The 25427-nt window shown below is 56.8% G+C and overlaps 8 protein-coding genes across 8 annotated transcripts; 5 read left to right on the top strand and 3 right to left on the bottom strand.

Moving 5' to 3' along the window:
• Nucleotides 1-1067: 1067 nt before the first annotated feature.
• Nucleotides 1068-2320, top strand: QBC33DRAFT_619550 (uncharacterized protein; the record flags this gene model as incomplete). Its single annotated transcript, XM_060432740.1, has 4 exons — nucleotides 1068-1257; nucleotides 1310-1662; nucleotides 1750-1825; nucleotides 1901-2320. The coding sequence occupies exons 1-4, from the start codon at nucleotides 1246-1248 to the stop codon at nucleotides 2318-2320; spliced, it is 861 nt and encodes a 286-aa protein (XP_060283650.1). The 5' UTR covers nucleotides 1068-1245.
• Nucleotides 2321-3028: 708 nt separating this feature from the next.
• Nucleotides 3029-5806, top strand: QBC33DRAFT_491740 (uncharacterized protein; the record flags this gene model as incomplete). Its single annotated transcript, XM_060425478.1, has 3 exons — nucleotides 3029-3490; nucleotides 3546-3977; nucleotides 4043-5806. The coding sequence occupies exons 1-3, from the start codon at nucleotides 3182-3184 to the stop codon at nucleotides 5804-5806; spliced, it is 2505 nt and encodes an 834-aa protein (XP_060283649.1). The 5' UTR covers nucleotides 3029-3181.
• Nucleotides 5807-5983: 177 nt separating this feature from the next.
• Nucleotides 5984-7746, top strand: QBC33DRAFT_538330 (RmlC-like cupin domain-containing protein). Its single transcript, XM_060427871.1, has 2 exons — nucleotides 5984-6605; nucleotides 6666-7746. Exons 1-2 carry the CDS (start codon nucleotides 6303-6305, stop codon nucleotides 7593-7595), a joined length of 1233 nt encoding a protein of 410 aa, XP_060283648.1. The 5' UTR covers nucleotides 5984-6302; the 3' UTR covers nucleotides 7596-7746.
• On the bottom strand, nucleotides 7557-11664 carry QBC33DRAFT_68687 (heme peroxidase). The gene is made up of 7 exons (XM_060432993.1): nucleotides 11216-11664; nucleotides 10927-11165; nucleotides 10675-10867; nucleotides 10214-10620; nucleotides 8484-10145; nucleotides 8132-8377; nucleotides 7557-8038 (listed from the first exon to the last, which is right to left on the bottom strand). Exons 1-7 carry the CDS (start codon nucleotides 11532-11534, stop codon nucleotides 7730-7732), a joined length of 3375 nt encoding a protein of 1124 aa, XP_060283647.1. The 5' UTR covers nucleotides 11535-11664; the 3' UTR covers nucleotides 7557-7729.
• Nucleotides 11665-12696: 1032 nt separating this feature from the next.
• On the top strand, nucleotides 12697-15571 carry QBC33DRAFT_538323 (uncharacterized protein). Its single transcript, XM_060427870.1, has 4 exons — nucleotides 12697-12904; nucleotides 12969-13366; nucleotides 13421-13435; nucleotides 13520-15571. The coding sequence occupies exons 2-4, from the start codon at nucleotides 13069-13071 to the stop codon at nucleotides 15301-15303; spliced, it is 2097 nt and encodes a 698-aa protein (XP_060283646.1). The 5' UTR covers nucleotides 12697-12904; nucleotides 12969-13068; the 3' UTR covers nucleotides 15304-15571.
• Nucleotides 15572-15895: 324 nt separating this feature from the next.
• On the bottom strand, nucleotides 15896-20610 carry QBC33DRAFT_514986 (anucleate primary sterigmata protein B; the record flags this gene model as incomplete). Its single annotated transcript, XM_060426067.1, has 2 exons — nucleotides 15896-17119; nucleotides 17197-20610. The coding sequence occupies 2 exons, from the start codon at nucleotides 20608-20610 to the stop codon at nucleotides 15896-15898; spliced, it is 4638 nt and encodes a 1545-aa protein (XP_060283645.1).
• A 1435-nt stretch (nucleotides 20611-22045) lies between these two features.
• QBC33DRAFT_558911 (uncharacterized protein) lies at nucleotides 22046-22468 on the top strand (the record flags this gene model as incomplete). The annotated part of the gene is made up of 3 exons (XM_060429923.1): nucleotides 22046-22178; nucleotides 22270-22369; nucleotides 22438-22468. 3 exons carry the CDS (start codon nucleotides 22046-22048, stop codon nucleotides 22466-22468), a joined length of 264 nt encoding a protein of 87 aa, XP_060283644.1.
• A 452-nt stretch (nucleotides 22469-22920) lies between these two features.
• Nucleotides 22921-23582, bottom strand: QBC33DRAFT_514985 (uncharacterized protein; the record flags this gene model as incomplete). The annotated part of the gene is made up of 2 exons (XM_060426066.1): nucleotides 22921-23296; nucleotides 23395-23582. The coding sequence occupies 2 exons, from the start codon at nucleotides 23580-23582 to the stop codon at nucleotides 22921-22923; spliced, it is 564 nt and encodes a 187-aa protein (XP_060283643.1).
• Nucleotides 23583-25427: the final 1845 nt, after the last annotated feature.

Genomic DNA, 25427 nt, shown 5'->3' with positions numbered 1-25427 from the left:
CTAGGAGATGCGCATTCTCAGTCCTGGCTGGCCTCATCCAAACATTAGCGAGAATTAGGGCTGTGTCGAGTATCTTTGTTGTCGTGTTCAATTTCCAGCCTCAGGTGTATCAAGCATCGTCGCTTACTCAGAGCCTAACAATATTATGCACCATGTTGTGCAGGTGGCTGCATCAACTCTGCTGGCTCTTTACCATTTACGGCTTCCAAACTTACTCATCTGGCATTTACCCCCTGAACGACGCCATGGAGCCATGACTAATTAAACTGCTACCCCAAAAGGACCGACCTGCCTTCCATTTTGCTGGTAAAATAACACCCAAAGTTACCCAGCTCCGTTGCCCGATTTTAGTGTGAAATGGCGACCTTCCGCTTTTGTAGTTGTTCCCGTTTGTAGTTGTGGCTGGAGTTTGATTTCTAACTCGTTGGCCAGCTGAATTGGGCGGTTTGACGAGAGCTGAGCGGCATCCTGACGGTCAAGGCACAGGGCCATCTTGGACCCTCAGGCCGCTTACCTTGGTCCTCATAATTATTATACGGATAGAGGGTCTCAACTTAACCTTGATGTTATCTCGGCATGGCCCGTGAACCACTTCGGCGTAGATGTTCCCTTCGGCGCCGACACCGGCACAATGCAACAGTATTTATTAGTGGTTGCAAGTTGCAATGCATCTGGCTGCCACTGCCACTGCTACTCTGCAACCTTTTGGTGGTAGCTAAACCCCCACGGGGTTGCGCCAAGAAGCGACTCTACCACACTCCATAGAAGCCTGCGCCCTCGGCAAAGCGCGCCAAATATCCTTAGTAAACCAGAACGCAGCACCGATGCAACGCTGATGTGCTTACTCACTTACTGTGCTTGACGCTATTGCTGTAGCCAACTCTAGATATGGCCTTCTAGATGGTTTTCATTTCCACTTTATGCTACGCGATACGCGCTGTCCTCGCAGATTGTGCCCGAAATGAGGCCCCTCGTTGGCGACCGGCCTGCACGACCCTTGCATATCGGAGCCGTGCTGCCTTGGATGAGCCTTACTACGTTGCAGAAGTGGGCAGTGAGGACAGTATAGGGTGGTGAGGGTGAAAGCCGGTTTCTAGTAAGGCAAGACCTAGGAAGAGTATAAAGAGACAGGCTCTATCCTGAAGAGCTTTCACGATCGCAATACTCAAGCACCGAGATCAGCAGCCAGCCCAGATACCTCCAGCCCAATATTCTAGACGGTCAAAAGACTTGAGTCAAGTCACAATGGCAAAGCTCGTAAGAAACTCCCCAACTACTCCGTCCCGCCCACAGAAACTAACACCATTAGTCCTTCTTCACTGCAATCCTAATGGCAGCAGCTGCTATTGCGGATCCGGCTCCCTACCCACCATTTGTCACCGAGAGTCCCTCTCCAGTCAGTGTCAAGAAGCTGCCCTTCTTCGGCCACAAGAGCGGCAACTACCAGCCCAACACGCACAACTCCAACGCCACCAAGACGCACAAGCCAGGCAAGCGTGAGACTGGCGAGTGGGTGCAGATCCCTGCTGATGCCCGCTGGGACAACACCAACATCCAGGACGGCATCGGCAACGGCTGGGACGGCTACACCATGCACTGGGGCAGTGGTGGGAGCTGGGACGGTTGGCCGACCCGAAACAACTGGGTCAGCTTCCAGAACATGTAAGGCCCCTGGCCCTCTTTTCTCCCTCTCTCACACAGGGGGGAGAGAAGCATGGCCATATAGGTGGGATCTGACCGCCGACCCAGGTTCGACAACAACAAGGACTTTATGTTCTCGTCGTGCTCCCAATTCGGCCAGGCCAACAACGACGGTCCTGAAATTGTAAGCCAGCTTGCACAAGCCCCACACCATTTCTCAAGCATGCCGTGCGGTTTCAACTAACGACCGTCCACAAAGGGGGCAATCTGGGACTCGATTCAGCAAGTAGCAGCCGAGACCGGGGTTGACCACCGCCTGATCCTCGCCGTGATCCTGCAGGAGTCAGGCGGGTGCGTGCGGGCGCCGACGTCCAACTACGGGGTCCGCAATCCGGGGCTGATGCAGTGCCACAACGGCGACGGCACGTGCAACTCGGACCTGACGGGCCAGGTGCAGCACCCGTGCCCGACGGGGGTCATCACGCAGATGGTGCGCGAGGGCACCGCCGGCACCAACTCGGGCGACGGCCTCGCCAACTGCATCAACCAGTCGGGCTGGTCCAACGACGCCGACTTCTACCGCGCCGCGAGGATCTACAACAGCGGCGAGGTCGACGCCAGCGGCCGCCTCGAGTGCGGCATCGCGACGCGCTGCTACGCTAGTGACATCGCCAAGTGAGTTCGAGGCTTGGCCCCAACCCCCCCTTTTTTTTTGCCCGAGCCAAGACTTTTTTCCAAGTGCTAACGAGAAATATGTAGTCGTCTCACTGGATGGGTCTGGGCTCCCCATGGGTGTACCTGCGACTCGAACCCGGCTTCGTGCGGTTGCTGATTCGGCACTGAGGTTGTGAGGTTGTTTACGCTGTCGGCCATGGGTTCCCAATAACTCTTTCAGCAAGTAGAAACACAATAAAACCTTGATATGCATTTCTTTTTCCATACCACAATACAACCTTATTTGGAACTAACTTCCCTCATAGCGGACTTTGTTTTAGAAAAGGCCAAGTCTGAGGGTGGATACCCCGTAACCTCAGAGTATCGATTTAATTTTTCCATCCCAAAGTATGATCATCAGGTTGTTGGTTATGCTGTGCCACATCTCCGCATACTCAGAGGGCCTGAATGGGCTCCAATGCGACACTGAGAGCTGTACACTCCAATGTCTCCAGGGATCCTATTCGTCTTTCCACGTCCCGCCCCTATATACTCACTGACGCGCAAGCTCACACTGGTATATCCACATAGAAGAAGCCTTGGCAAAGGGGGTGATGACACGAGTTAACCCTGCAGCGTACGGGGCTATGCACTTGGCATGGTGGATCGACCTAGACCACTCCTCGCCCATGTGGAATCCCTCAGATAATTGATTTGATTTATACTTGAAACAAACAACACGTCTATTCTACGAGTACGATTTGGTGTGCTCTCCACACAGACAGGGCCAAGCCGTCCCCTTTGCTTCGAACGGCACCTTCTCGCATCTCGTACTCTTACTACAACTCTACGAGGCAGCGCTCTCCTCGAGGTCCCATGTCCGACAATGTGGAAACCGCGACTTCAGGGGATCGGTCCAGCCGCGGGATCGGCCGGAGGCGCTGTGCTATGCACGGTATTGACTCAACACCTGTCCTCCAGACAATCCGAGGTCTGCTCCGAGACGCTCTGCTGGATGATGCTGCCGGTCCTGTTCACGGTTGCAAGACGTTGGGATATCAGCACAGTCTCGAGAGCGACTCTTTCTAGCGACCCTGGATCTCACGCTGCATCCTCAACATCATTATGGCTAGTTGCGGCAGGAATTGCTACCGCCTGTTGCTATAAAGCCGAGATGGGCATGATTGGATTTCTTGTAGGTAGTCCACGTTGGCTGAAAAAAAGAGGCACTCTAACTAAAGACCTGGCAGCCAGCGTTGACTCCGCTTCTTCTGGTAGCTGAGAAGCATCTTCGGCCCGAGTTGCAAGGTCCGAGAATGTTTGATCCTCCCTGGCTCTTCTCCCCTCTCGTCAACACGGTCTGGGGCACAGCCTTGGTTGCTTCATTTGTGGTGCTCACCCTGTCAGATTGGGATATCCTAGGATATGCCCTATCAGCTATTCCGGTTGCTGCTCTGTTAGTTGTCTATGTCGCCCTCATACCCAGGACCGAAGACACTCGCTTTCTTCCGCGTATTGATATCGAGGAAGCTATTGTTCCTCTTTCGTTGCGGGTTGTGGTCATCTTAGCTGCTGCCTTGGGCATGCAAACTGTTGCATTCGGTTTACCCAGCAATGGTATTACACTCATGTTGTCATTGGGCATGGCCAAAGCTCTGTCTTGGTATTTTACGACTCAAACGGTTTGTAGCGCTCTACCTATAGAAAGGAACCGAGCTTCAAGGATAATCACTTACACATTTTCCAGACTCGATACACTTCTTGGTTAATTGCCACTGCGATAGCAACATTCAGCATCATGTCCACCCGTGGCGACCAATCTTCCGAATTTCAGGCTTTTTCCCACGTCGTGGCTTCTTTACTTGCCCTCAGCCAGATTATCCACATGCTTCCAGCAAAAGGCAGATCGACCCTGTGGGGGTTTGCTCTTGTCCCTCTCGTCCCATACATGGCAAACGTCGTCGCCATCAGAATCGCACAATCCTCAGTACCACCGGGTTTTGGCCACTCTCGGGAGCATCCTGTTGAAGCTCTAGCCCACATCGGAAAGTTCGAGTTCGAGGACCTATTGCAAAGGCAGTCCCAAAACTACACAACTGCTCATGAGGAATATCGACGTCGGTACAGCATAGAGCCGCCACCAGGCTTCAAAGCCTGGTATGAGTTTGCGGCAGCGAATCAGTCACCCATCATTGACGACTTTGACGCCATTTTCGACGCCATCTCACCATTCTGGAGACTTGGCGGTAAAGAGGTCGCTGAAATAATGAGTAAGGCGCAAAATACCCCGGATAGCAATCTGTGGCTCTGTGCTTTCTCTGGCGATCGTGCCACGACGCAGTGTAGCCACCCTCATCGCACTTTCGACAGGCATATCTCACTCTTATTCGACCACTTGCTGATAGATCTGCATGGAACCCTTCCCGATCTCAAATTTCTCGTGAATCACCTCGATGAACCAAGGGTCCTGATTCCGCCGCCGTCGTTGCAAGGAGGAGACAACTCCTATGGTAAACGACAGTTCAAAGTGACGGACGTGTCAAGACGGCCTAGTTGGGATGCAATCACAAAGTTCTGTGGGTCTCAGCAGAGGGATAGAAGTGCCCGAACTAAACACACAGTGGAAACCTTTGGTCTTCCGTTTGTCACAGATCCCTTCTCAGCTAAGGACCTGTGTCGGCATCCCGAGTACAGCAACATGCACGGCCTCGTCATGAGCCCTACGTCTTTTAGCCTGATTAAAGGGTTATTACCAGTACTCTCAACGGGTTCCCTTTCAACAATGGGCGATGTATTGTTTCCAAGCCCAGCCTACATCGAGTCTGAATTTCGGTACGACGAGACACAAGACGTCGACTGGGACAAGAAGCACAACAATCTTTACTGGGCCGGCTCTACTACTGGTGGCTTTGCTTTGGACGACCAGTGGAGATATTACCACCGACAGAGATTTGTGAAGCTGGCACAAAATTTGGGAAAACAGCAACATTATTACCTACGAGAAACAGGCGGTGTGGTCAGCCGCATGCAATCTTCATTTCTAAACAGCAGGTTATTCGATGTAGCCTTTACCAAAATCTTCCAATGCGAGAGGAAGTACTGCAGAGACCAAAGTGCCTACTTCAACATCAAGTCTTGGGCTGATAAGGACCAAGCACTTCGCTCACGACTGGTGTTCGATATTGATGGAAACGGTATCAGCGGCCGGTACTACAAGCTACTTGCTTCGAAATCGGTTCCGCTGAAGCAGACACTCTTCCGGGAATGGCATGACGAGCGCCTCGTGCCGTGGGTTCATTACATACCGGTTAGCCAGGGCATGGAAGAGATTCCCGAGCTGGTCTTTTACCTCACATCAACTGAGGCTGGGCAGCAAAGGGCGAAGGAGATCGCGGAAAGGGGTCGGGAGTGGTTTTCTAAGGCATTTCGAGATGTTGATCTGAGCATCTATACTTACCGGCTGCTGTTGGAACTGGCGAGACTGCAAGACCCGGAAAGGGCAGCAAGCTGATGTGAGGACGCCCAGGTTTACTACTCGGATTTTGGATTTTACGGGCCCATTATATCGGTGTTTGGCTTACGGTGGATACCTGATTCTAGATGTAATATAGGGGGCGTTTGGTTAGAGGTATAATATAGGGAGAGAAGGTGGAAAAGGTGGAGGGGTTTATTGTAAAATGATTGGGAAGAGCCCCTTCAGTCTACGTCTTAGAGTTCTTCGTATAAGTGGGATCAAACTCTTTAATAAGTCTTTCTCCAATTATTACCGCCTTCTAACCAAACAGATGGGTGTTGCAAATGCTGGCGGGCCGGTCCATCGAGCGGCGAACGCTGACCTCATTACTGCCCGTTAATGACATCAGCGACAACAAAACCACTCGGCCAAGTTTGACCACGGAAAATATATCAAACGGAAGAGAGGCCTTGAATCGCCCTCGAACCTATAAATTTATATTACAGAAAAAGAAGCTCTATTATTATTATCTTACCATCACTTCACCACTATCATGACTATCGCGACTTCTTCCCTCGTCTTCCAGTTGAGCGGCACATGCAACAATTACCCCTGGGGCAAGAAGGGGACGCAGTCTCTCGCTGCTCGGCTCTGCGCCAACACACTGGGCGACAAATTTGAGATCGACGATGACCAGTTCTACTCGGAGATGTGGTTCGGGGATTATCCCAAGTTTCCGGCCCGCGTGCTGGAGACCGGCGAACTGCTCAAGGACGTCCTCGACAGAAACAAGGAGAAGCTGCTCGGGAAGAAGGTGATTGAGAATCTGGATGGCCAACTGCCATTCCTGCCCAAAGTTAGTCCCGAGGATCCCTCCTTAATTATCCTGTCGCAAGGGTAACTGACTCCTCTCCAGATCCTCTCAATCAACAAAGCCCTCCCTCTCCAACTCCATCCCAAGAAGGAGCTCGCAACCAAACTGCACGCGGAAAACCCCGAAGATTTCAGCGATCCCAACCACAAGCCCGAGATCGCCGTAGCCCTCACCAAGTTCGAGCTCTTCTCGGGCTTCAAGCCCCTCCCCGAGCTCGAATCCCTCTTCACCCTCCCCCCGCTCACCCAATTCCTCCCCGCCTCCACAACAACCTGGACGCCGACCACCCTCCGCGAAACAACCCGCACCATCCTCAAATCCCCGCCCGCCACAATCCACCAAGCCCTAACCGCCCTCTCCCACCTCCCCGCCTCCGCCTTCCCCAAATCCGCAGCCCACATCCCCTCCCTGCTCCCCCGCCTGGCCGCCCAGCACGGCCTCTCCGACCCCGCCGTGCTCGTCGCCCTGGCCTGCACAAACTTCCTCGTCCTCGGCCCGGGAGACGCAGTCTTCGTGCCCGCCGGCGGCGTCCACGCGTACCTGTCCGGCGACATCGTCGAGTGCATGGCGCGCAGCGACAACGTGCTCAACGCGGGGCTGTGCGCGGCCGAGGAGCGGCATGATGCGGATGTGTTTGCTGATGCGATGGTGACGGGGTACGGGGAGGTGGCGGAGGACGTGAGGTTGTGGAGTGGCGACAGTGCGAGGAGTAGGTCGGGGATGACGGTGGTGTATAGTCCGCCGATGGGGGAGTTTGACATGCTGAGGGCGGAGCTGGGGGTTGGGGACGGGGATGAGATCGTGGCGAGTGAGGGGCCTGGGGTGTTGATTGTGACGAAGGGGAGTGGAATAATGAAGGCTGATGGGAGGCAGTTTGATCTGTCCGAGGGGTTTATCTTTTTTGTGGCTCCGGGAGTTAAGCTTGTGTGGGAAACGGTTAATGGGATGGAGATTCACATGGCGTATGTGTGATTGTTGGATTTAGAATGGGGTTAGATGGTATTAAAACTAGACGGTACAAACAGACACTAGTCCTATCCATGGCGTTGCTCACATCTTGCGATAAATAAAAAAGGGGTAACGAAAGACAACTTCGGTAACCTACCCTACTCCTCATCCCAGGCAATCTTCATCGTAACAGGGAACGGCCAAAGCGACCCCCAGTCCTCGCGCATGTAGACGTAGAACCCTCCGGGCCTCGCCACCTTCTTGAGCTCGCCCTGCGGGCCCGCCACCCGCCGCACGTTGCGCCGCCGGAACAGCGCCCGGAACATCTCCGCCAGCGCCACCTGGCTCGCCTCCCGGCCCAGGCACGCGTGCGGGCCCAGCCCGTAGTGGATGTAGTTTTCGCCGGGCCGGCGCGGGTCCACGCGCTCCGGGTCGGGGAAGTGGGTTGGGTCGCGGGCTGCGGAGACCTGTGGAAGGTTGTTAGTTGGGGTTTTCCGATGGAAGTGGGTTAAGGAGGTCAGGCCGGGGAAGTTGTGTCTGTTGGCAAGGGAACGGCTTACAAAGCTGACAAACACGCGGTCCTTCGGCTTGACGGGCACCTCGCGCCCGTCGTCCTCGCGGATCGTGTCCGCCACCGCAACCTCGCGGTAGGACCCGAACGTGCCGGCGAGCCGAATCCCCTCCATGGCGTAGCCGAGGAGTAGCGCGTCCGTTTCCTCGGACGAGGGCTCTTTGGCCACTCGGTGGATGTCCGGGAGGTATGGCGCCCCCTTTGGCGAGAGGTAGAAGTCGACGGCTTGGGCAAACTGTTATCCCGGGGAGGGCATTGTCAGCTGGCACGATCGGGGAATCTGGGAGGGGATGGGGAGGTAGGGTTGAGGGGATGGGAGGGGGAGAGCTGGTATCACATACCACCTCGGCCTGGTTGGGCACCATGGCCCCCGCCGTCGGCACGATCTGGCTCCAGGCAATGTCGTAGGTGCTGAGCCCCGACTTCGCCAGGCCCTTGATCATGTTGATGCCGTACGAGGCGAGCGGGTCGTCCTTCTTGGCCGACCCGGAGAACAGGCCGCGGGTCCCGAACCCCCTCGTGATCTTGACGTTGGCCTCGACCAGCTTGCCCAGCTGCTGCGCGACCGTCCGGGCGGCCTGCCTCAGCGGGAACGACTTGACCGGGTCGATGTCGAAGAAGATGCACACAAAGATGACGGCCAGGACCATGTACAGCTCCTGCTCCGTGTAGATGCCCTTGGGATTGGCGGCCGTCTTGAGCGGCAGGTTGAAGACGCGCGACGCGAAGTGCACGTGGGCGATGTTGCCCACGTCGCGGATGATGTCGACGTGCCGCTGGCCCGCCACCACGTAGCTCTTCTCCGCGAGCAGCTGCTCCGTGATTTGTCGGTAGAAGGCCTTGATGTGCGCGTGCCAGCTGTCGCGGTACAGCTGCGCGTGCATGCACTTGCGCTGCTCGGCGTGGAAGGCGCTGTCGCCCGAGAGCATGAACTTGGCGCCTCCGGAGCCCAAGAGGAAGGTCATGCCTTCGTGCCATGTCACCTTGTACTTGTCTGGGTTCTCGAGTATGTACTTCGCTCCCCCGTACGATGTGATGTTGACGCGGAGGGGTGTGAATGTCGGGCGGCTGAAATCGAACTGATCGACCTTCCCCAAGTCTGTCAGGATCTTGTGGTTCTCCGAAGGGATGACCATTGGATAGTGAGCATAGACGGAGTTGCTCTTGAAGTGGTTGGGGAAGGCCCGGATGAACAGCTTGTAGAAGATACATCCGTTGTTAACGCTCTTGTCGTACTGCACCTCGTTGTATCCCCAGTTGGTCAAGTGGCGCGGGCTGTAGTCGGTGGTGTAGTGCCGGTCACCCCTGACGAGACAAACGGCATCCGAGAGAACGACCCTGGAGATGGTGTACGTAGGCGCAATACCGACGCCGGGGACCATCGGCTTCTTCGCCTCCTCGGCGACCAGGCCGGGATAGAGCTCAACGAAGTCGGGATGCTCGTACAGGTGCCGCAACTGGTCCGAAACTTCCGGGTCGGAGTTGATGTCTTCGAAGCGCTCGTACGGCTTGAGCCCAAAGTGCTTTCTGAACTCGTTCAGTCCGGCAACGTTCCACTTGCGGCCCTGGATGATGCCGAGGACCTCGATCGCTCGCATTGATGCGGGGACGTTTCGGGCGCCAAAGGCACCGGCACAGTCCTCGACCGCCGAGGAGATGCAGTCGACGAGATCATTGTCGTCGAATTTGCCATCCGCACCTCGCTGGAAGCCCCCGAACACTCTCTGGGCCGGGTCCTCGGGGACCAGACTCTCGAATTTAGAGAATCCCATGACGAGTTCCGGTACGGACAGCTGGTCTCCTGGCTTGCCGAAGAGGTCCTGGTAGAAGTCCTGGATCCACTTGTCATCCTTCTCGGATATACACGAGTGCCACCGGTAGCAGAGGTTGAACTCGGCGGACACGACGTTGCCATTCCCGCTCTCGGCGGCCTTTTGGGTCCCGACGTCAACTCCGGACTCTTGACGCGGGTCGAGTGTCCAGGTCGTATCGGATCGATTCAGCTATTTATTTTCCTCCGGATTAGCGTCACGAACAACTACGCACGCAGGACTCAAGGGCATCAACGGACATTAACAATATTCCTGACGTAGTCAACCAGGGTGATGTTGATGTAGAGACCCGAGGTGACCAATCGAGCCGTCTGGAAGAGGTCATTGTCGTGCTTCTTCCACGCCGCCGCCTTTGCCGCCTCGTCCAAGTGCTCGGCTGGCGGAGTGAATCGGCCGCCCTCGTTAATCGCGGCGAGATTGTCGGCAACGTAGTTGTGGAAGCGGTTGAACATGATCAGCAGCACGCTGACGCCCGGCGGCATGCCGAGCAACCGTTTGTCAGCGTATGCGTCCGGCTTCAGTTTGCCTCCCGTGAACGTCCTGATCGTGTCCTGCATCTCCTGGTTGCTTCCATAGAGAGGCGATAGGTCGAGGTACGACGATGTCTTGGACTTTGACATGTCTCTGTAGTCGGTCCAGAACAGATCTAATTACTCAAATGTCAGAAGCGCCCCTTTTTACTGGTGGAAAGCCTCCTGACCATGGATGATGATGGCAGCCCAGTACCAAAGGATGCTGGACACGTTGTTTGGGTGCTTGCGATACTCGGTCCTCTTCATCACCGAGTCGAAGATCAGATTAGGATCCGGCATTGCCCCGAGAGGGACAATGCTTGGCCGGACAGACCGAGCGTAGGTCGTTCCCGCAGCACCAAGCTGCGGATAGAGGATGTTCTGGGCAGGGTCAGCATACACTAATCACCCATTTAGAGTCCCACATGTTCCAGGCTCACGTTGTACGATCCATCGGCCATTCGGTATTGGAACTTCTCGCCGACGTAGTTCAGGGGCGGGTGGTCGAGGGAGTCCCAAAGCTCTTGAATGAGTTTGTCCGTGAGCACTACCCTGGCCTTGGAGTCGCGAGGAAGACGGGCAACAAGCTGGATGGTCCGTTCCATGATCATGGTCTTGTCATCGATGATCTGCTGCCCCTTGAGCTTGCTCTTGACAACTTCCACCAGGGTTTTGATGTCTGGAGAGTCAGTTAGACTGTTGCGTACCGTGCAATTGATCGCTCTTTACCTTTCCACCGCATGTGTTTGAGGTCCTGCCTCAGTCCCGTCTTCTTCTTGACTTCACTGTACGTGCCATCACCCATCTGGGTGGGCAGTGGCCTCCTCGACGCATGTATGAGCTGCCCAAACTCGCCGAATGCCTCTGTCACTCCTTGCCGGTTGGCTTTGGGACTAGGAGTTTTGCGAGCATTGTCCTTGGCGGGCGCCGCGCTCTTGTATTCGCCATGCGTCGCGGATGTGCCATTGGCATAGTTCCCGTTAGCAAAGCTGGTCCCTTGACTGATATTTCCGTCTGGGACGGACTCTTTGGTCGTTGCGGGTGTCATTGGGACGATGGTTGGGAAATAGCAGGTCAGGATGCTGTGCGCCTCGAGGATGGTTTTCGGGCGGGCGTGTGTTTTGCGTCGAGATTCGGCTATGAAGGGGGAATGTCGAGGGTATCACGTTGTCAAAGACCCAGGCCTTGCAAGGTAGTAAGAAGTGATCGAGAGGGAGCAGAGCTCACGTCATATCCCGCAGCTAGCCACGGGAGTGTCTTGGTCAAGCTGGAAGCTATGATCATCTCGGACTAGATAGGTCTGCGTAATTAGGATCGTCTCCCTTCGCATTGGACCATCATTTTTATGAGCTTATCATGAGGGCCTTGGCAGCAGCCAATGGTTCGGCGCTGAAGGCTCATGACCAATCTTGCCGTTCGAGGGACCGAGAGACGAAAATACTCTTTGTTTGCTTGCTTGGTCCGGTACACTAGTCTGAAGGTAGTGTACTGAACATACCGTCCCATTGGTCTAGTCGATCCTTGTCCTGCAAGCCATCTTTGTCCGATGTAGGACTACTGCGTAGTAGCAAGCTCGCAGGGTCCTTGGGAGTGGGTGATTCTCTCTTGCCGGGCCGCCATCCTCTGACCGTCCATCGCTCGGTCGCGATCGCTGGAACACCATTGGTCGATCAAGAAGATATCTTGGTTACTCACGAGGATCTCATCTATTACGCAGTAACATGGCGTAGATGCAGGCATTTTCAGCTCGCCGCCACCGCGGTGTATCGCGTTGAAAGAGGAAATCTGACTTGTTGATCGTGTGAACGTGGCTGGCTCAAAGTGGAGACACTAGCCCTAGCAGATCTAATGGCATGTAGTCCGTCGGGGAAGAGACATGCATGTTACCAGGCCCCCCTCTGCCGTGTTGCTAGGACCGGCCCGGCATTTAGCGGCGATTGTTCCACTCCCCCTGCCAATAACCTTGAGCCTCTCCACCCTGAACCCATAGTAGCAAAGCACCACTATCAACTATTGCAGCTCGTGGCTTTCCTGGGCTCTGGAGTAGTCCAAGATCGTCCCGGGATTGGACGAGCCGATGTCTGCTGCATGCTCTAGTCTTGCAAGTGATCGTCTCTTCGGCTACTTTTCCGTTAAGTTTGTTTACGGCGACCACCCCCTGTCAATACGACACCCCCCAAAGGCCGACGACGATAGGATGGATCGTGAGGAATGCTCTGACCCGAATCCCCCCGCCCTCCTCTAGCCGCCCCTGCCCGAGATATGCATTCCCACCGCCATTGATCGGCCCCCAAACCTGCTTGACCGGTTGCTCTGGGCAAGCCGGGCCCGAGGTGAATGGCTGCTCGTGGACGCCACCCCTGATGCATTCATTACGGAGTAGTCGGAGTTGTCAAGTGAGACATCGTCCCAAGGGCTGTATGACAGGGATAAATGAAGACCCAGGGGCTAGTCAAGGAGGCTGCTGACTCGGCATCCGTAGTTTGTGACTGGTTACCTCGCACTAGCCGTCCTACAACCCCCATGATTCTCTGAGAGGCTCACAGCCTTTCACAGCCGGCTTGGGCGCACAGCTTGCAACGATGGATCCAACTCATCTGGGACCGGATACGGCTGAGATTCCTCACCATCAGCACCATCATCATCATATAGAGTCGACCCAAGAGCCGGCGTTTGAGGAGGAGTACTCGACACCAGTTCCGTCGCGTCCGGCAACTCCGTCCATCATGGGAGACGCCAACGCCGGGTATGAGCCGCGACGGAGGCCGCGAAAGCTGATTCTGTGCTTTGACGGGACGGGGAACAAGTTCCGAGGAGACGACAGTGACAGCAATATCCTGAAGATCTATCGCATGCTCGACAGAACCACTGATGACCAATGTGAGTAAGATCGGGCCATGATCTCAAGGCAGTAACTGCTGCTAACCGAGTTAGATCACTACTACCAGCGTAAGATTCCGCCTCAGAACTGATGCAAAAAGAAACAGGAACAAAAACGGGGCATCCAATGCTAACATTCCCATCTCCTTGAAGCTGGGATCGGGACATATGTCGTCTCCAAGAGCCTCTCGCACACGGGCATCCGTGCCCGGATCAAGTCGTGGTACAAGAAAGCCAAGGACTCAGCCGTCGGCTCGTCGTTCGACGAGCACGTAGTCGGAGGCTACCGGTTCCTGATGCGCTTCTACTCCCCCGGCGACGAGATCTACATCTTCGGCTTCTCGCGCGGCTCGTACATCGCGCGCTTCCTGGCCGAGATGCTCGACCATGTCGGCCTCCTCTCGCACGGCAACGAGGAGATGGTCTCGTTCGCCTGGAAGGCCTTCTCGCAGTGGCAGCGGCGCCGGAGCGTGTCGGACGGCGACCCGCGCGCCCGCCAGAAGCGCCGCGACATGTACAACTTCCTCCGCGGCTTCCGCGAGACCTTCTCTCGGCCCGTGCGCCGCATCCGCTTCCTGGGCTTGTTCGACACCGTCAACAGCGTCCCCCAGTTCGAGACCGCCTGGATGGAGCGCAGCAAGTTCCCCTACACGGCCCGCAGCTCCGCCCGCGTCATCCGCCACGCCGTCAGCATCGACGAGCGCCGCGCAAAGTTCCGCCAGGACCTCATGTACCAGAGCGCCGCCGCCGCCGCCGCCGCCAGGCGCCAAAAGGCCAAGGGCAAGAGGCGCGGCAAGCTCACGCAGCACATGCACCACCACCACGACGACCAACAGCGACAACAACAACACAACGGCCACGACAACCACGACGGCGGCTCCAGCAGCACCACCACCGCCAAGCCGTCCGGCAAGCACCACGACCACCCGCCCCGCGGCCGCGCCACGCTCGCCGTCCCGGGCGGCGACTCCGACTCGGACGACTGCGACCACCCAGCGCGCTACACAGCGACGCGGTCGCGGTCGCGCCAAACCCGCTCCCGCTCGCGCCGCGGCCCCAGCAGCGACGGCGGGCGATCGCAGATCTCGCAGCCCGCCGCACCACCCTCCGACGCCTCCTCCGACTGTAACTCGGACGCCGAGTCGGCCCAGGACATGGACGAGGTGTGGTTCGCGGGCGGGCACGGCGACGTGGGCGGCGGGTGGGAGATACCGCCCGACGGCAAGAGCGCCAGCCACGTGCCTCTGGCGTGGATGGTGCGCGAGGCCGTGCGCGCGGGCCTGTCGTTCGACATGGACAAGGTGCGGGCCATGGGGTGCGCCGACTGCGCCGACGAGCTGGTGCGCGAGGACGTCGAGGCCGGGGTCGGCGAGGCGGAGAAACAGAAGCATGCTGCGGCGGCTGCGGCGGCGATCATCCCGGACATCAAGGTCCGCAGCCCCGGCGGGGGCGGCGCGTCGCCGACCGAGGAGGAGGCGGCTCAACCACCAGCAGTAGACGACCCGACGCCGCCCTCGGCCTTCCACGGGCTGATGCACCAGGCGCACACGGCGCGGATCCACGACTCGCTGTGCTTCGACGGCGGGCTGGGGGCCGTCGCGGTGCTGAGCTGGAAGGTGATGGAGTACCTGCCGTTCCGGCGCATGGACCTGCAGGGCGACGGGTCGTGGCGGCCGATCCGGTGGCCGCTGCCGTGCGGCGAGGTGCGCGACATACCGCGCGACGCGCGCGTCCACGGCAGCGTCGTCAGGCGCATGCGCGCCGACGACAAGTACCGGCCGGGGAACCTCATCATAGGCGGCGGCGGGAGGGGGTGCAGGGTCGCGCCGCCGGAGCACGGGATGGGGGAGTGGGTTTGTGTTGCTGAGGAGGGGGATCCCATTGGGGAGGTGTGGATGAGGAAGAGCGCGGTTGACTTGACGAGTATTAAGGAGTAAGGGGGAAGGGAGGGGGGAGGGAGTGGATGGCAAGGCAACGTATGCTGGGTGGCCAAATAAAATGCTGGCTGTCTGTTTGTTTGTCCGTCTGTCTGTTTATCGGCTCTATGGTTAGTTGTTCATCATTTGATAGCACACCTGATATTCCACCTCTCTCCTCGCCAATTCACCCACCAGCTCCCAACCCATTGTACTGTACCATTATCAGACCCAATCTATGAACGCTTAGCACATCGAGTACCACACAGATCGATTGGTTGAATGATTGATTTGAACAGCGCTTAATCATAGCCCCCGTATCTCGATTGAACAAAACGCATCTGCGGTCTCTCCTCGGATCCGCGACTCCGGGATATTCCTCTAATTGACACAAGACACGCAGATAGTTGGATGCGCCCGAATCTCGCCGTCCCATGCTGCCTGGATCGATGCAGTGTTGATACACCAAAAAGAGAAAAAAGAAAAAAAAGGAATTGAGTAAAAGTAAGACAGAGGCAAGAAAAGAGGGAAAAAAAAGGTGAAAAACAAAGCCTTCAACCCCCAATCACTCACTACCTACTCACACATCCATCCCAGGCGGACCCCCCTCCCGTCACCGCCCCTGCCGCCTCTTCTCCCTCTCCAGGTTATCCCGCAGCACCTGGTTCTCGTTCTCCGACGCGCTGATCCGCTTCATCGCCTCCGCCCGGTCCAGCACGCGCGCCTCCCTCTCGGCCTTGATCTTGTACTCGAGGTCCTTGAGCCGTATCATCCACTTGGTCTCCATGCTCCCTCCCCCTCCTGCATTCTGGCCCTCATCCCCCGCCTCGGCGAGCCCCAGCTCCTCTGCCGCAAGGTTCACCCCGCCGTGGCTGCTCGTCGCCCTCGACATCGTCCCGGGCCGGCTGTTGTTGCCGCCGCGGCTGCCCGACTTGGGGATGCGGCTCGCCCCCCCGACGCGGTCCCGCCCACGGTCGCGCGGCCCCGTCGGGATCGACGGCGACGGGCTCCCGGCTACGATCTCGTCGTTGAGGTCGCCGCCGCCGCCGGCCGTACCGTAGCCCGACCGAGCCCGGACGTCGGCCGCCGTGCGGAGGGTGTGGTTCTCGATCTTGAGCCGGCGGTACTCCTCCTCCAGGCGGGCCAGTTTTGCGAGCTGGTCGCCGCCGAGGCCGAGGGCGCCGGCTGCGACGCCGTTGCGGACGATGGCCTCGAGCCGGTCCAGCTTCTTCGTCCGCATCTCCAGGTGGCTCTCGAGGGTTTGGTATTCCCTCCAGAGATCCTTCTCGACGTTCTTGATCTTGCCCTGGAACCCGCCCATCATGGCCTCGATCGTCCTGATGGCGGCCATGAGGTTCTTGCTGAAGCCCGGCAGCATCGTCGTGACCGCCTCGAGCGACGGCAGTGCTCGGCCGTTAATCAGGCTGTTGCCGTGGGCCCAGTCCGTGCCGCAGAGCGACGAGAGCCTCGTCCAGAGGAGAAGCAACAGATTGTTCCGCTCGGTGAGCTGCTCCTTGAAATCGGTCTCGAGCTGCGCGATCCTCTTCTTATCGTGCACCTTTGCGTTCTCGAGCTCCATAATGCGAGAGTCCTGGGAGCTGACCGTGCGCGTGACGTGCTGGTGCGTCTTTTGGAAGGTCTCGAATTGGTGCTTCGTGTTGCGGTGCGCCTGGCGCTCCTTATCGAGCATCTCGGCGAGCTTGCGAGACTCGAGGCCGTGGGTTTCGAGCAGGGAATCGCGCTGCTTGATGATGCGATCTTTCTCCATGAGCGAGGCCTTTGTGGAATCCAGCTCTCTGACCGTATCCTCGAGTTCCCTTTGGAGTTTGGCGATAGACTAGATACGACGTTAGCAAAGTGGCCAAACAACACACGCTTGTCCCGGACTGATGAATAGTAGGTCCGTATATATACCTTGAGAAGACTCGACCTCGTGCCATTGAGGTCTCCCAGCGCCTCGCGCAGGTTGTTTTCCAGCTCCATGAGCCTTTCCTTCCACTCCGTAGCCTCGACCTCGCGGCTCCGCAGGTTCTTGCGCAGCTTCCTGACCTCGTCCTTGGCCCCCGAAGCCTCGCGGTTGAGCTCGTTGACGAACTGCTGCACCTCCTCCTTCTCGCGTGTCGCCACGATCTCCCGCTGCCGCCGCTCGGTGGCAAGACGCTGGTCGAGCTCCCTGGTGCGATCCTTCTCCTCGCGCAGGCTCTGCTCGGCATTGGCGATGGCCGCCTCGAGATCGCCGATGCGGATCTTGTCGCCCTCCTGCTCCTCTCGCAAGAATGCAATTTCGCCCTGGCTCGATTCCTGTTGCACCGACAGGCGGTTGGCCTTGTCGTTTGACTCCAGGAGCTTGGTCTCCAATTCCTCGAGCTCCTTGTTCGCCTCGCCCAGCTCGTGTTCCAGCTGCTGGATGCGTCGTAGCTTGTTGTCTTGTTCGTCCTCGAGCCGCACGAGTGCCTCGCTCATCCTCCGCATCTCCTCCTGTAAGGCATCGAAGTTTTCAGACCGGTCATTCAGCTCGAGCTGCAGGCGTTGAATTTCGTCCGTGCGCTGATCGGCCTCGCCCTCAAGTGCGTCGATCTCCTCCTGTGCCTCCTTTCGCAGGGCCTCAAATTCAGCCTCGAGATTCGCGTGCTCCTGTAGGGCCTCGTCCCGCTCGGCCTGCAGGGCCACTAGGTCGTTCATGGCTGTGTCGATATCCTCCTGCAACGCGCCAACCAGCTCCTCCGCCTGCTTTTTCCCCTCGATCGCAGCCTCGAAATCGTCCATGCACGCATCGAGTTCCCTCTGCAGATCCTGGTTGTGTAGCTTGAGCTCGTTATTCTTGTCTCGCATCTCGGCCATCTTGCCCTCCAGCTCATCGCGCTCGGCATCGTCAAGTGCGGTGCCGGTTGCCCTTGTCCCGGCACTGGTGCGAGAGTGAGACCTTTCATGCGCCCCGGCTCGAGACGCTGAACGTTCTAGGATGCTGTCGACTGTTGATGGCGCGGCCCCGCCACGCCTCTGCGCCATCTTGAGGTCTTCTATCTCCTGATACAGACGCTCCTTTTCTCTGTTTCTCGATGTCAGCATCGAAGTCTGAGCACCCACTTCGCGGCGGAGCTCGGCGTTCTCGTGGCGAAGCTGCTCGCTCTCCCTGCGGAGCTCTTCGACGAGGGTGCTTGTGGCGCTGAGGGCGACGCCATTGGAATCCATCTCCCCAGAGAAGGACGAGACTGGCCGGCTTGGCGACGCTGGCCTGTCTCGTTTCTTGGTGATGTTGTAGATGTTGGTGGTGTGGTGTAGCCCACCCGTCAGGCTGCTCATCTCCTGCTTGAGCCGGAAGACCTCGTCACGCAGCCGGCGGTTGTCATCGTCGGCCTGTTCCCTCCTCGCGGTCTCCTGCTCGAGGAGATCTTTCCAGACGTCTGTTTCCTCCTGCCGGCCGAGGCTCTCACCCGTCTTGTCGCCCATGGATTTGACAAACTCGGCCATGCGTCGCTTCTCATTTTCCTTGGTCAGGTTCTCGGCCCTCAGCCTCTCGATCTCGGTCACGTATTCCTCCATTCGCTCCCTGAGGAACACGACTTCTTCTTCCCTTTCTTGCGCCTCTGGGTCGTAGGTTGGCCCGCTCTGGTCGTCCTCGGAGAAGCCGCTTCTGGCAGTCCCAGGCCGCTCGTCCTCGTCCTTGGCCTGCCTCTCGAGCTCCTTGACCCTGCGGCGCAAGACCTTGTTGTCCCTCTGGAGCACTGCAAGTCCCGTCTTGAGTTCGACATTCTCCGAGATCATCTCCTTAACACCTTCTTCAGAGAGCTTGTCGAGTCGATCGCTAAGGAACATGACCTTGAGCTTCAGGTCAAAGTTCTCCTTGCTGAGCCGCTCAATCGTGCTGCTCTGTTCCTTCAGCGTCAAGTTCTTCCCGCCGTGGCGGCTGGTAGTGGGCGGGCCGGCGCCACTGACTGTGCTAAAGTCGGATGGCTTCCGAACAGGGGTGATAAGGCCGTTTTTGGTCTTGTATTCCCTCGCAAGTGACTCGGGAACATGCACATTCTTGACGTGCCGGGCGATCACCGTGTCGGTCGGCGCCGTCAACGAGGCAGGGTTACGCTCTGCCTTTGGAGTGTGGAGATTGTCCTCGTCAGGTCGGTGGGCAGTCGGCCGTCGAGGGGACTCGTCGAGTGTCTCGAGGTGGCCAAAACCTAGGTTCGGGCCAGATGAGTCGTGGAAGTCGTCGATTCCGCTCGCCATGCTCCCCATGCTGACAGTTCTGGAGAGTACGTTGCTCGTGCTACGCGATAGGCCCAGGGTGGGCAGAGCGCCACCGGACTGGAGAGCATAGTCGGTACCCAATCCAACCGTGACATCGCTCTCGGGGTCGGTATTGAACGAGGACACGGACGAGCGTTGGCTACCGTTCCGGCTACGCAAGTATTTTGGCCGTTTCCCGGCCCGCAGTGCATGACCAGGTGTGCTCCCCGCGTCAAGGCCGGCCTTGCGCAAGCTCTGATCGGAGCTCATGTGCCTCATAGTTCTAGGAGCACCGGACGATGGGTGGAGGTACGACAGGTCCTCGTCGAAGGCTGCCTGGTATGATTTCCGGTCGTTCCCCCAGCTCGACTCCTCTGCCGCATCCCCCGCATCCCTGGCATCGTTCTCGTCGTCCTCATTGTCGCTCCGTTTTGCACTGGCTCGGGATAGAGCTCTCGAAACGGTCCGTGCTGTGGCCGTAGCAGTGGGTGAGGACGAAAAGGCTTCTAGGGCAGAAGTGTTGCTGCTGTTGGTACTTGTGGTGTCATGGTCAGGGGCGGGTGGGACGGCCGGCCGTGGGCAAGGAGTTTGACTTGCAGCCGAAGGTGTCCTGTTCGGGGCGGGCAACTCTTGTGACTCGTCTTGCGAATCGAGGGATATGGATGGCGTTTGGCTTGTTGCGGCGGGCTGTGGTTTCTTGGATGGAGAGTCGAAGAGGTACGTATCGTCTATGCCATTTGCGGACGTGGGTATTGGTGAGGGTGGGGCGGCAAAGCTGGACTCGAAGTCTTGGAGGTGCTGCCGAACCGCTATCTCGGCTTGGGAATCCGAGTGCCTGAGGTCATCGAGACTTGTGTTCTCGGCAAAACTGACATCAGCGGCGGTCGAGGGAGGTGGTTGTTGGAGAGGGGGGAGCATGGTTTCGGGCTTCAAGGCGGTCGCGTTCGCTGAAGGCTGGGTGGGCTGATAATGGATGTCGAAGTCCTCCTTCATAGGGGAGATACCGGCGTCGTCAAAGCTTCCGGGTACTCTTCGGAAGACGGTGTGCGCAGTCGAGGGCCGCGACTCGGAGTCGGAGCCCGGGTTGTTCTTGCCGTCATCCATGTTGTGAGAGGCAGGTAGGTGTCGCGACAGAGGATGGCATTCGCGGGGTCAAGCCGGACTACCTCAGCGGGGTTCGAGGCGTGTCGCTTGGTACCACTAGACGCGCACGGCTGGCCGTATTTGACCAGATCTGGTTGAGAAGGCAGAGTTGCAGTCGGGACCCGACGAGAAGGCCAGCAGTTGGGAATCCCATGGGCTTGTAATACGCTCGGTCCCTCTTCGTTTGCTTCCCCTGGGCGAATGGTCTTTGCGCGTTGCTATGACAGCAAACTGTCGTCGGCCAATGGAAACCTTGTATGGAGATTTTAGGTGCGAAAAGGGACACGGAGTGGGGCATCACCATGCACGAAGCTAACAACCCTGTACGGAGTATGCCGTTTTTATTCCGGGCCCGTGCAGTGCAGCCGGATTAACTTCCCGATAAAGGTCCAGTCGGGTCACTCCAATGTCGATTACGGAGTACCGGCCGCGGATTAACTGCTCAAGGGTCCCGACGGCAACTCGCAATCCTTTGATGCTCCTCACGAGAATCAAAAGTGGTTCTCAGCATTTCAGGGTCTTCCAGTCTTCGAAAGATAATGCTTATTTCCTGTCCAACTCCTCTCGTGGAACGAAGGCATTGTCAGGTGCTACCAGGTGGCTTCAGGTGCTGCCAGATGTCAATCTCGTCTTGACGGCGCCAAGCTGCTTTGCTTGGACCAATTCTGCTTCTTAATTCTAACCAAGAAAAACGATGGAGATATTCAGGGTCCCCTCCATCTATCCCCTATCACAGTTTAATCCAAGGATCGAGATCTACACTAGATAAGCATACGCCGTCCCTTGGTCACTTATTCTTAAGAGGCACAGAGGGTAGATTTGGCCTCTGAATGACAGCGTTCTTCAACCCGAGGTAACCCCGGAACGCATGTTCAGCTGCTATGATCAGCAGTTGCGTCATGGGCAACTTGAATAGCATCGACAATCTAGACTATATAGAAATAGCCGGGCTGCTTGACTAAACGGCGATCTTCCCGATGCCTGCGTCACATCGTAGCGATCCATTTTCATGTGCCATTCGCATTCGACTGTTCGGAGGCAAGAGGTGTGCCGCATTATGACGTAGTACCTCAGCTCCGCCCCCCGATCTGCGAGCCAATTCTTGGCAGGCCATGACGAAAGCCAAAACCTTAAGATTCACCACCACTTAGGGCAAGGGACAGGACAGGAACAACGAGACGGAAGAGGTACGGGAGGAGACATGTTTATAGCAAAGAATAGGTAGGTATATTAGTGGAAGTGCGGATCAGCTAGGGTACTTCCCCGAAGAGTATAAGACGTAGGACAGTCCTCTGTGGGATCATCCTCTTTCATACCCTCGTCTCTTGTCATACGAAAATAACAACCCACCTACATCCTCCAACTTCAATCCAAAACCCAAACCCAATCAATCATCATGGACTCCATCACCAACAAGCTGGGCGGTCAGGGCGGCCAACACTCCGGTCAGGGCGTCGGCGGCGTCGGCGGCGTCGGCGGAGCCGGCCAAGCAGGCGGTGCCGCCGGAAATCAAGACTACGGTGACAAGGGTGAGCTCCCAACTCCCAATGCTCCCTTCCACAGAGGACCTTCCCCCTTGGGATCCAAGGCGCGCTGACATTGGCTCTCTTTCGACAACAGCCTTCGACATGCTTGCCAAGAAGTCGGGCCACAATGTCAACCGCAACACGGGTGAGAAGATCACCGACGGTGCTCGGGGTCTGTTCGAGAAGGCGACTGGGTACGCATTTCACTCTTTTTCTCTCCCACTTCTGGCCAGCTGCTAACATGGTATTTCTATCACAACAGTAAGAAGGTCAACCCCAAGATCTCCAACTAGGGAAGGGAGACCAAACCGAGGATCGGGAGCGAATATGTGTTTCCAAGAAGATAGACAATAGCAACCGACAATCCTCCTTGTACAGTATATATACTATGTGAGACCTATCGTACTGTGACTATATCCTCGGTCGTATATTCATGTCCACATTCCATGGAACAGGTATCCGTCAAGCCCATCCTTACAGGATGAGTCCCAACATCCGCTGCTGTAAAGTTCCCGCTCCCAAGTCAAAAACCCATACACCGGCCAAAGCACCCAAGCTTCTACCCAAACGCCAGTCCTTTCCATGCACAATTATGCGCAAACAGGTGAGGGCGCTCCCTGGGTAGTCAAGCCACACTCAAAACAGATATAACGCCATGCCCATTCTTCCAATACCCTGCCGTAGGGCTCACCCTTTGGAAGACGAACGAACACGTCCACCCAACGACCACCCCCTCCCCTCCTCTTCACGCATCCTCCGCAAACACCTGATAAGCCATAACCATGATCCACAGCAAGAATATGCCCCCCACCAGACCAAGCGAGAACACGGCCTGCCAGCTCTGGCAGATGGACCTCTGCGCGAGCCACGCGAGGGTTTCGAGTTCCTGGCCCTTTGGGTGGTGGTTGAACACGGCGAGGTTGCAGCTGCTCGACACGGAGCCCGACGGTCCCCAGAGCTGGATCGACACCACGATCAGCCCCACCAGCCAGAGCACGAACATGACGAACCCGCCGATCATGACGATGGACGGGAGGAGCCGACGTTGGAAGATGAGCCAGAGGAGGAGGAGCACGAAGCCCACCGACAGGCAGCCGACCGTTATGAAGTAGGGGAAGTACCTGTGCGGAGAGAGCGCGTCAGCGGTCTTGTGTGTGTGTGTGTGTGTGTGTGTGTGCATGTTTGGGACGAAGGTGGGGGGAGAACAAGTCCAACTTACCATGGTATTGGCAACAGCAGGGTCTGCTGGATCTGGATGAAATTCGCAAAGATGCCGATGATGGTACACGCGGCGATGAGCATGATCAGCATCCAGAAATTGAGCTGGATGGCCGGCCAGTGGTATTTGTGGATGTGCCCGATGCGCCGCTCCACCACGATCGAGTCGGACGTAACCGTCGACGCCATCGCGGGAGCTGGGAGACAGTCGGGGTGGGGGTTGTCGGCGTCGATCTAACCCGGGGGGGTTCCGACCGCTTGGTTCGGGGCGGGAGCTTGCAGCTTTCGTGCACGACGATGCGCCGGTGCGCCGGTTCCACGGGCGAGATTCGAAGGTCTTTGGTCGCGTTCGCAATTGGTTCCTGCCCCAAAAACCCAATTCCGGTAGCCGTTCCTTGCTAAGTCGCGCAAGGGCGCCCGCACGGTATTTAAAGCCGACCGAGTTGAGCGACTGGGACGACGACGTGTAATCGACGGTGAAGACGGTTGTATGCAAGACGAATGCGCCCAACGTTCCTTGCTTCCCGCTAATTATTCGTAATGCCTCAAGGCGACGACTCGGAGCACAAGCCCGGTTGGAATCGTCTCAATATCTCCACTTGAGCGCGGCACTTTTTGCCAAGCAGTGTCCGTGTTCAGTCAGGATGGCTGCCACGTCGCGGTGGATCGCGGTGGAGCTTGTCGCGGCGGAGTTGCGACCGATTGGGCTGCAACTGGCGGTGCCTGTCGCTCAAAGGTGGGAGGTGTGCTTGAGCTGGTGACGATTCTCCTGCCACAGCATGTTGTGATGCCTGAAATGCTCGACAGCAGCAACCCGAGGAAAAAAGAGACGAGGGTTGGCAATGACAAGGGTCCGGTTAGGCAGTTAGGTTGGGATTTTGTACGAGGCCAGCTCCCCACCCAACCTCCAACCCCTCGGAACGCGATATTAATTCAGTGGCTGGCATGAACGTTGACAGAAAAAGTGGCGTATCCCGGTAATAATCATGACAAGGTCCGTGCACACTATGTGGTCTGTGCAGGATCTGACCAACGAAATTTGACTGTTGTCGAACATCGATCTTCTCTTTTACTTGTAACCCATATCTTATAAGTGATCATTTGGCAAGACTGCATCATCTTCCGATCTCCATTAAATAGCCTTGACAATTCCAAGATCGGGCTTCACCCAGAACCGGAATCATCTCTCAATGCTCCAGGAATGGAATCGAGGGATTCTTATTGTATCTAAGCCAGTCGGCCAACGCCAGACGACCATCAGAATATATATCAGCCAAGGGAGCAGACTAAGCGGGGAGGGCGCGCCTACGCATATGGCCAGACCGAAGTGCAAATTGAGCAACAGCCATCTTCCTTCCCTTGCAGAGACAATATTTTATGATGAAGGATTCGAAATCAGCTCCTGGCCAGACCCAGACCAAGCCAGCAGAGGTGGATTCCCCCAGGTCACAGCCAGCAGGGAACCTCGCATCAAGATGCGCTGATCCATCCCATTCAATCTAGCCCCATCGCAGGCTAATTGACATTTGTCCAGCCCTTGGGACAACTTCAAATGTCATCTCTGCCCTGCTGCTCATCCTCTCTGCTTTTCACTTGCATAGCACCTTGACACGCCTATATAAGTCTATTACATATTAGAAACCTCGTATAGGGAACATCGTAAGTCTACACCCTTAAAATCACGGTGGTGGTCTTCTGAGCTCTCTCGCGCAACACTCTCTCTAATATTAGAAACCCCATATGAGGAATATCGGAAGTCTACCCCATCACTTGAACCCCGTCATTTGAACCACATGAAACACAGGGAGCTCGTCACCCTCGTCAAGTTTGTCACCCTTGGTAAATGCTCCCACGACTGCAGAGACGAGTGACATTGTCGGTACCAGGAACGAATAAGGTGTTCTTCAAGTCTGTCATAAGAGTTCATACTCATATTACATGTTCTCGTTTTACAGTACCAACACGTTTCCCCTCCAGTAGCGACGCAATAAACCGACCTATATCTCGTTGCTCAAGATTTTTTCGTTCACTTAT

Source organism: Phialemonium atrogriseum (genome assembly GCF_030411735.1).
Source record: "Phialemonium atrogriseum strain 8032-3 unplaced genomic scaffold QBC33scaffold_12, whole genome shotgun sequence".
Classification (NCBI taxonomy): Eukaryota; Fungi; Ascomycota; class Sordariomycetes; order Cephalothecales; family Cephalothecaceae; genus Phialemonium; species Phialemonium atrogriseum.
Note: the sequence above shows the minus strand (reverse complement) of the source record. Positions and strands in the feature narration are given on the sequence as shown.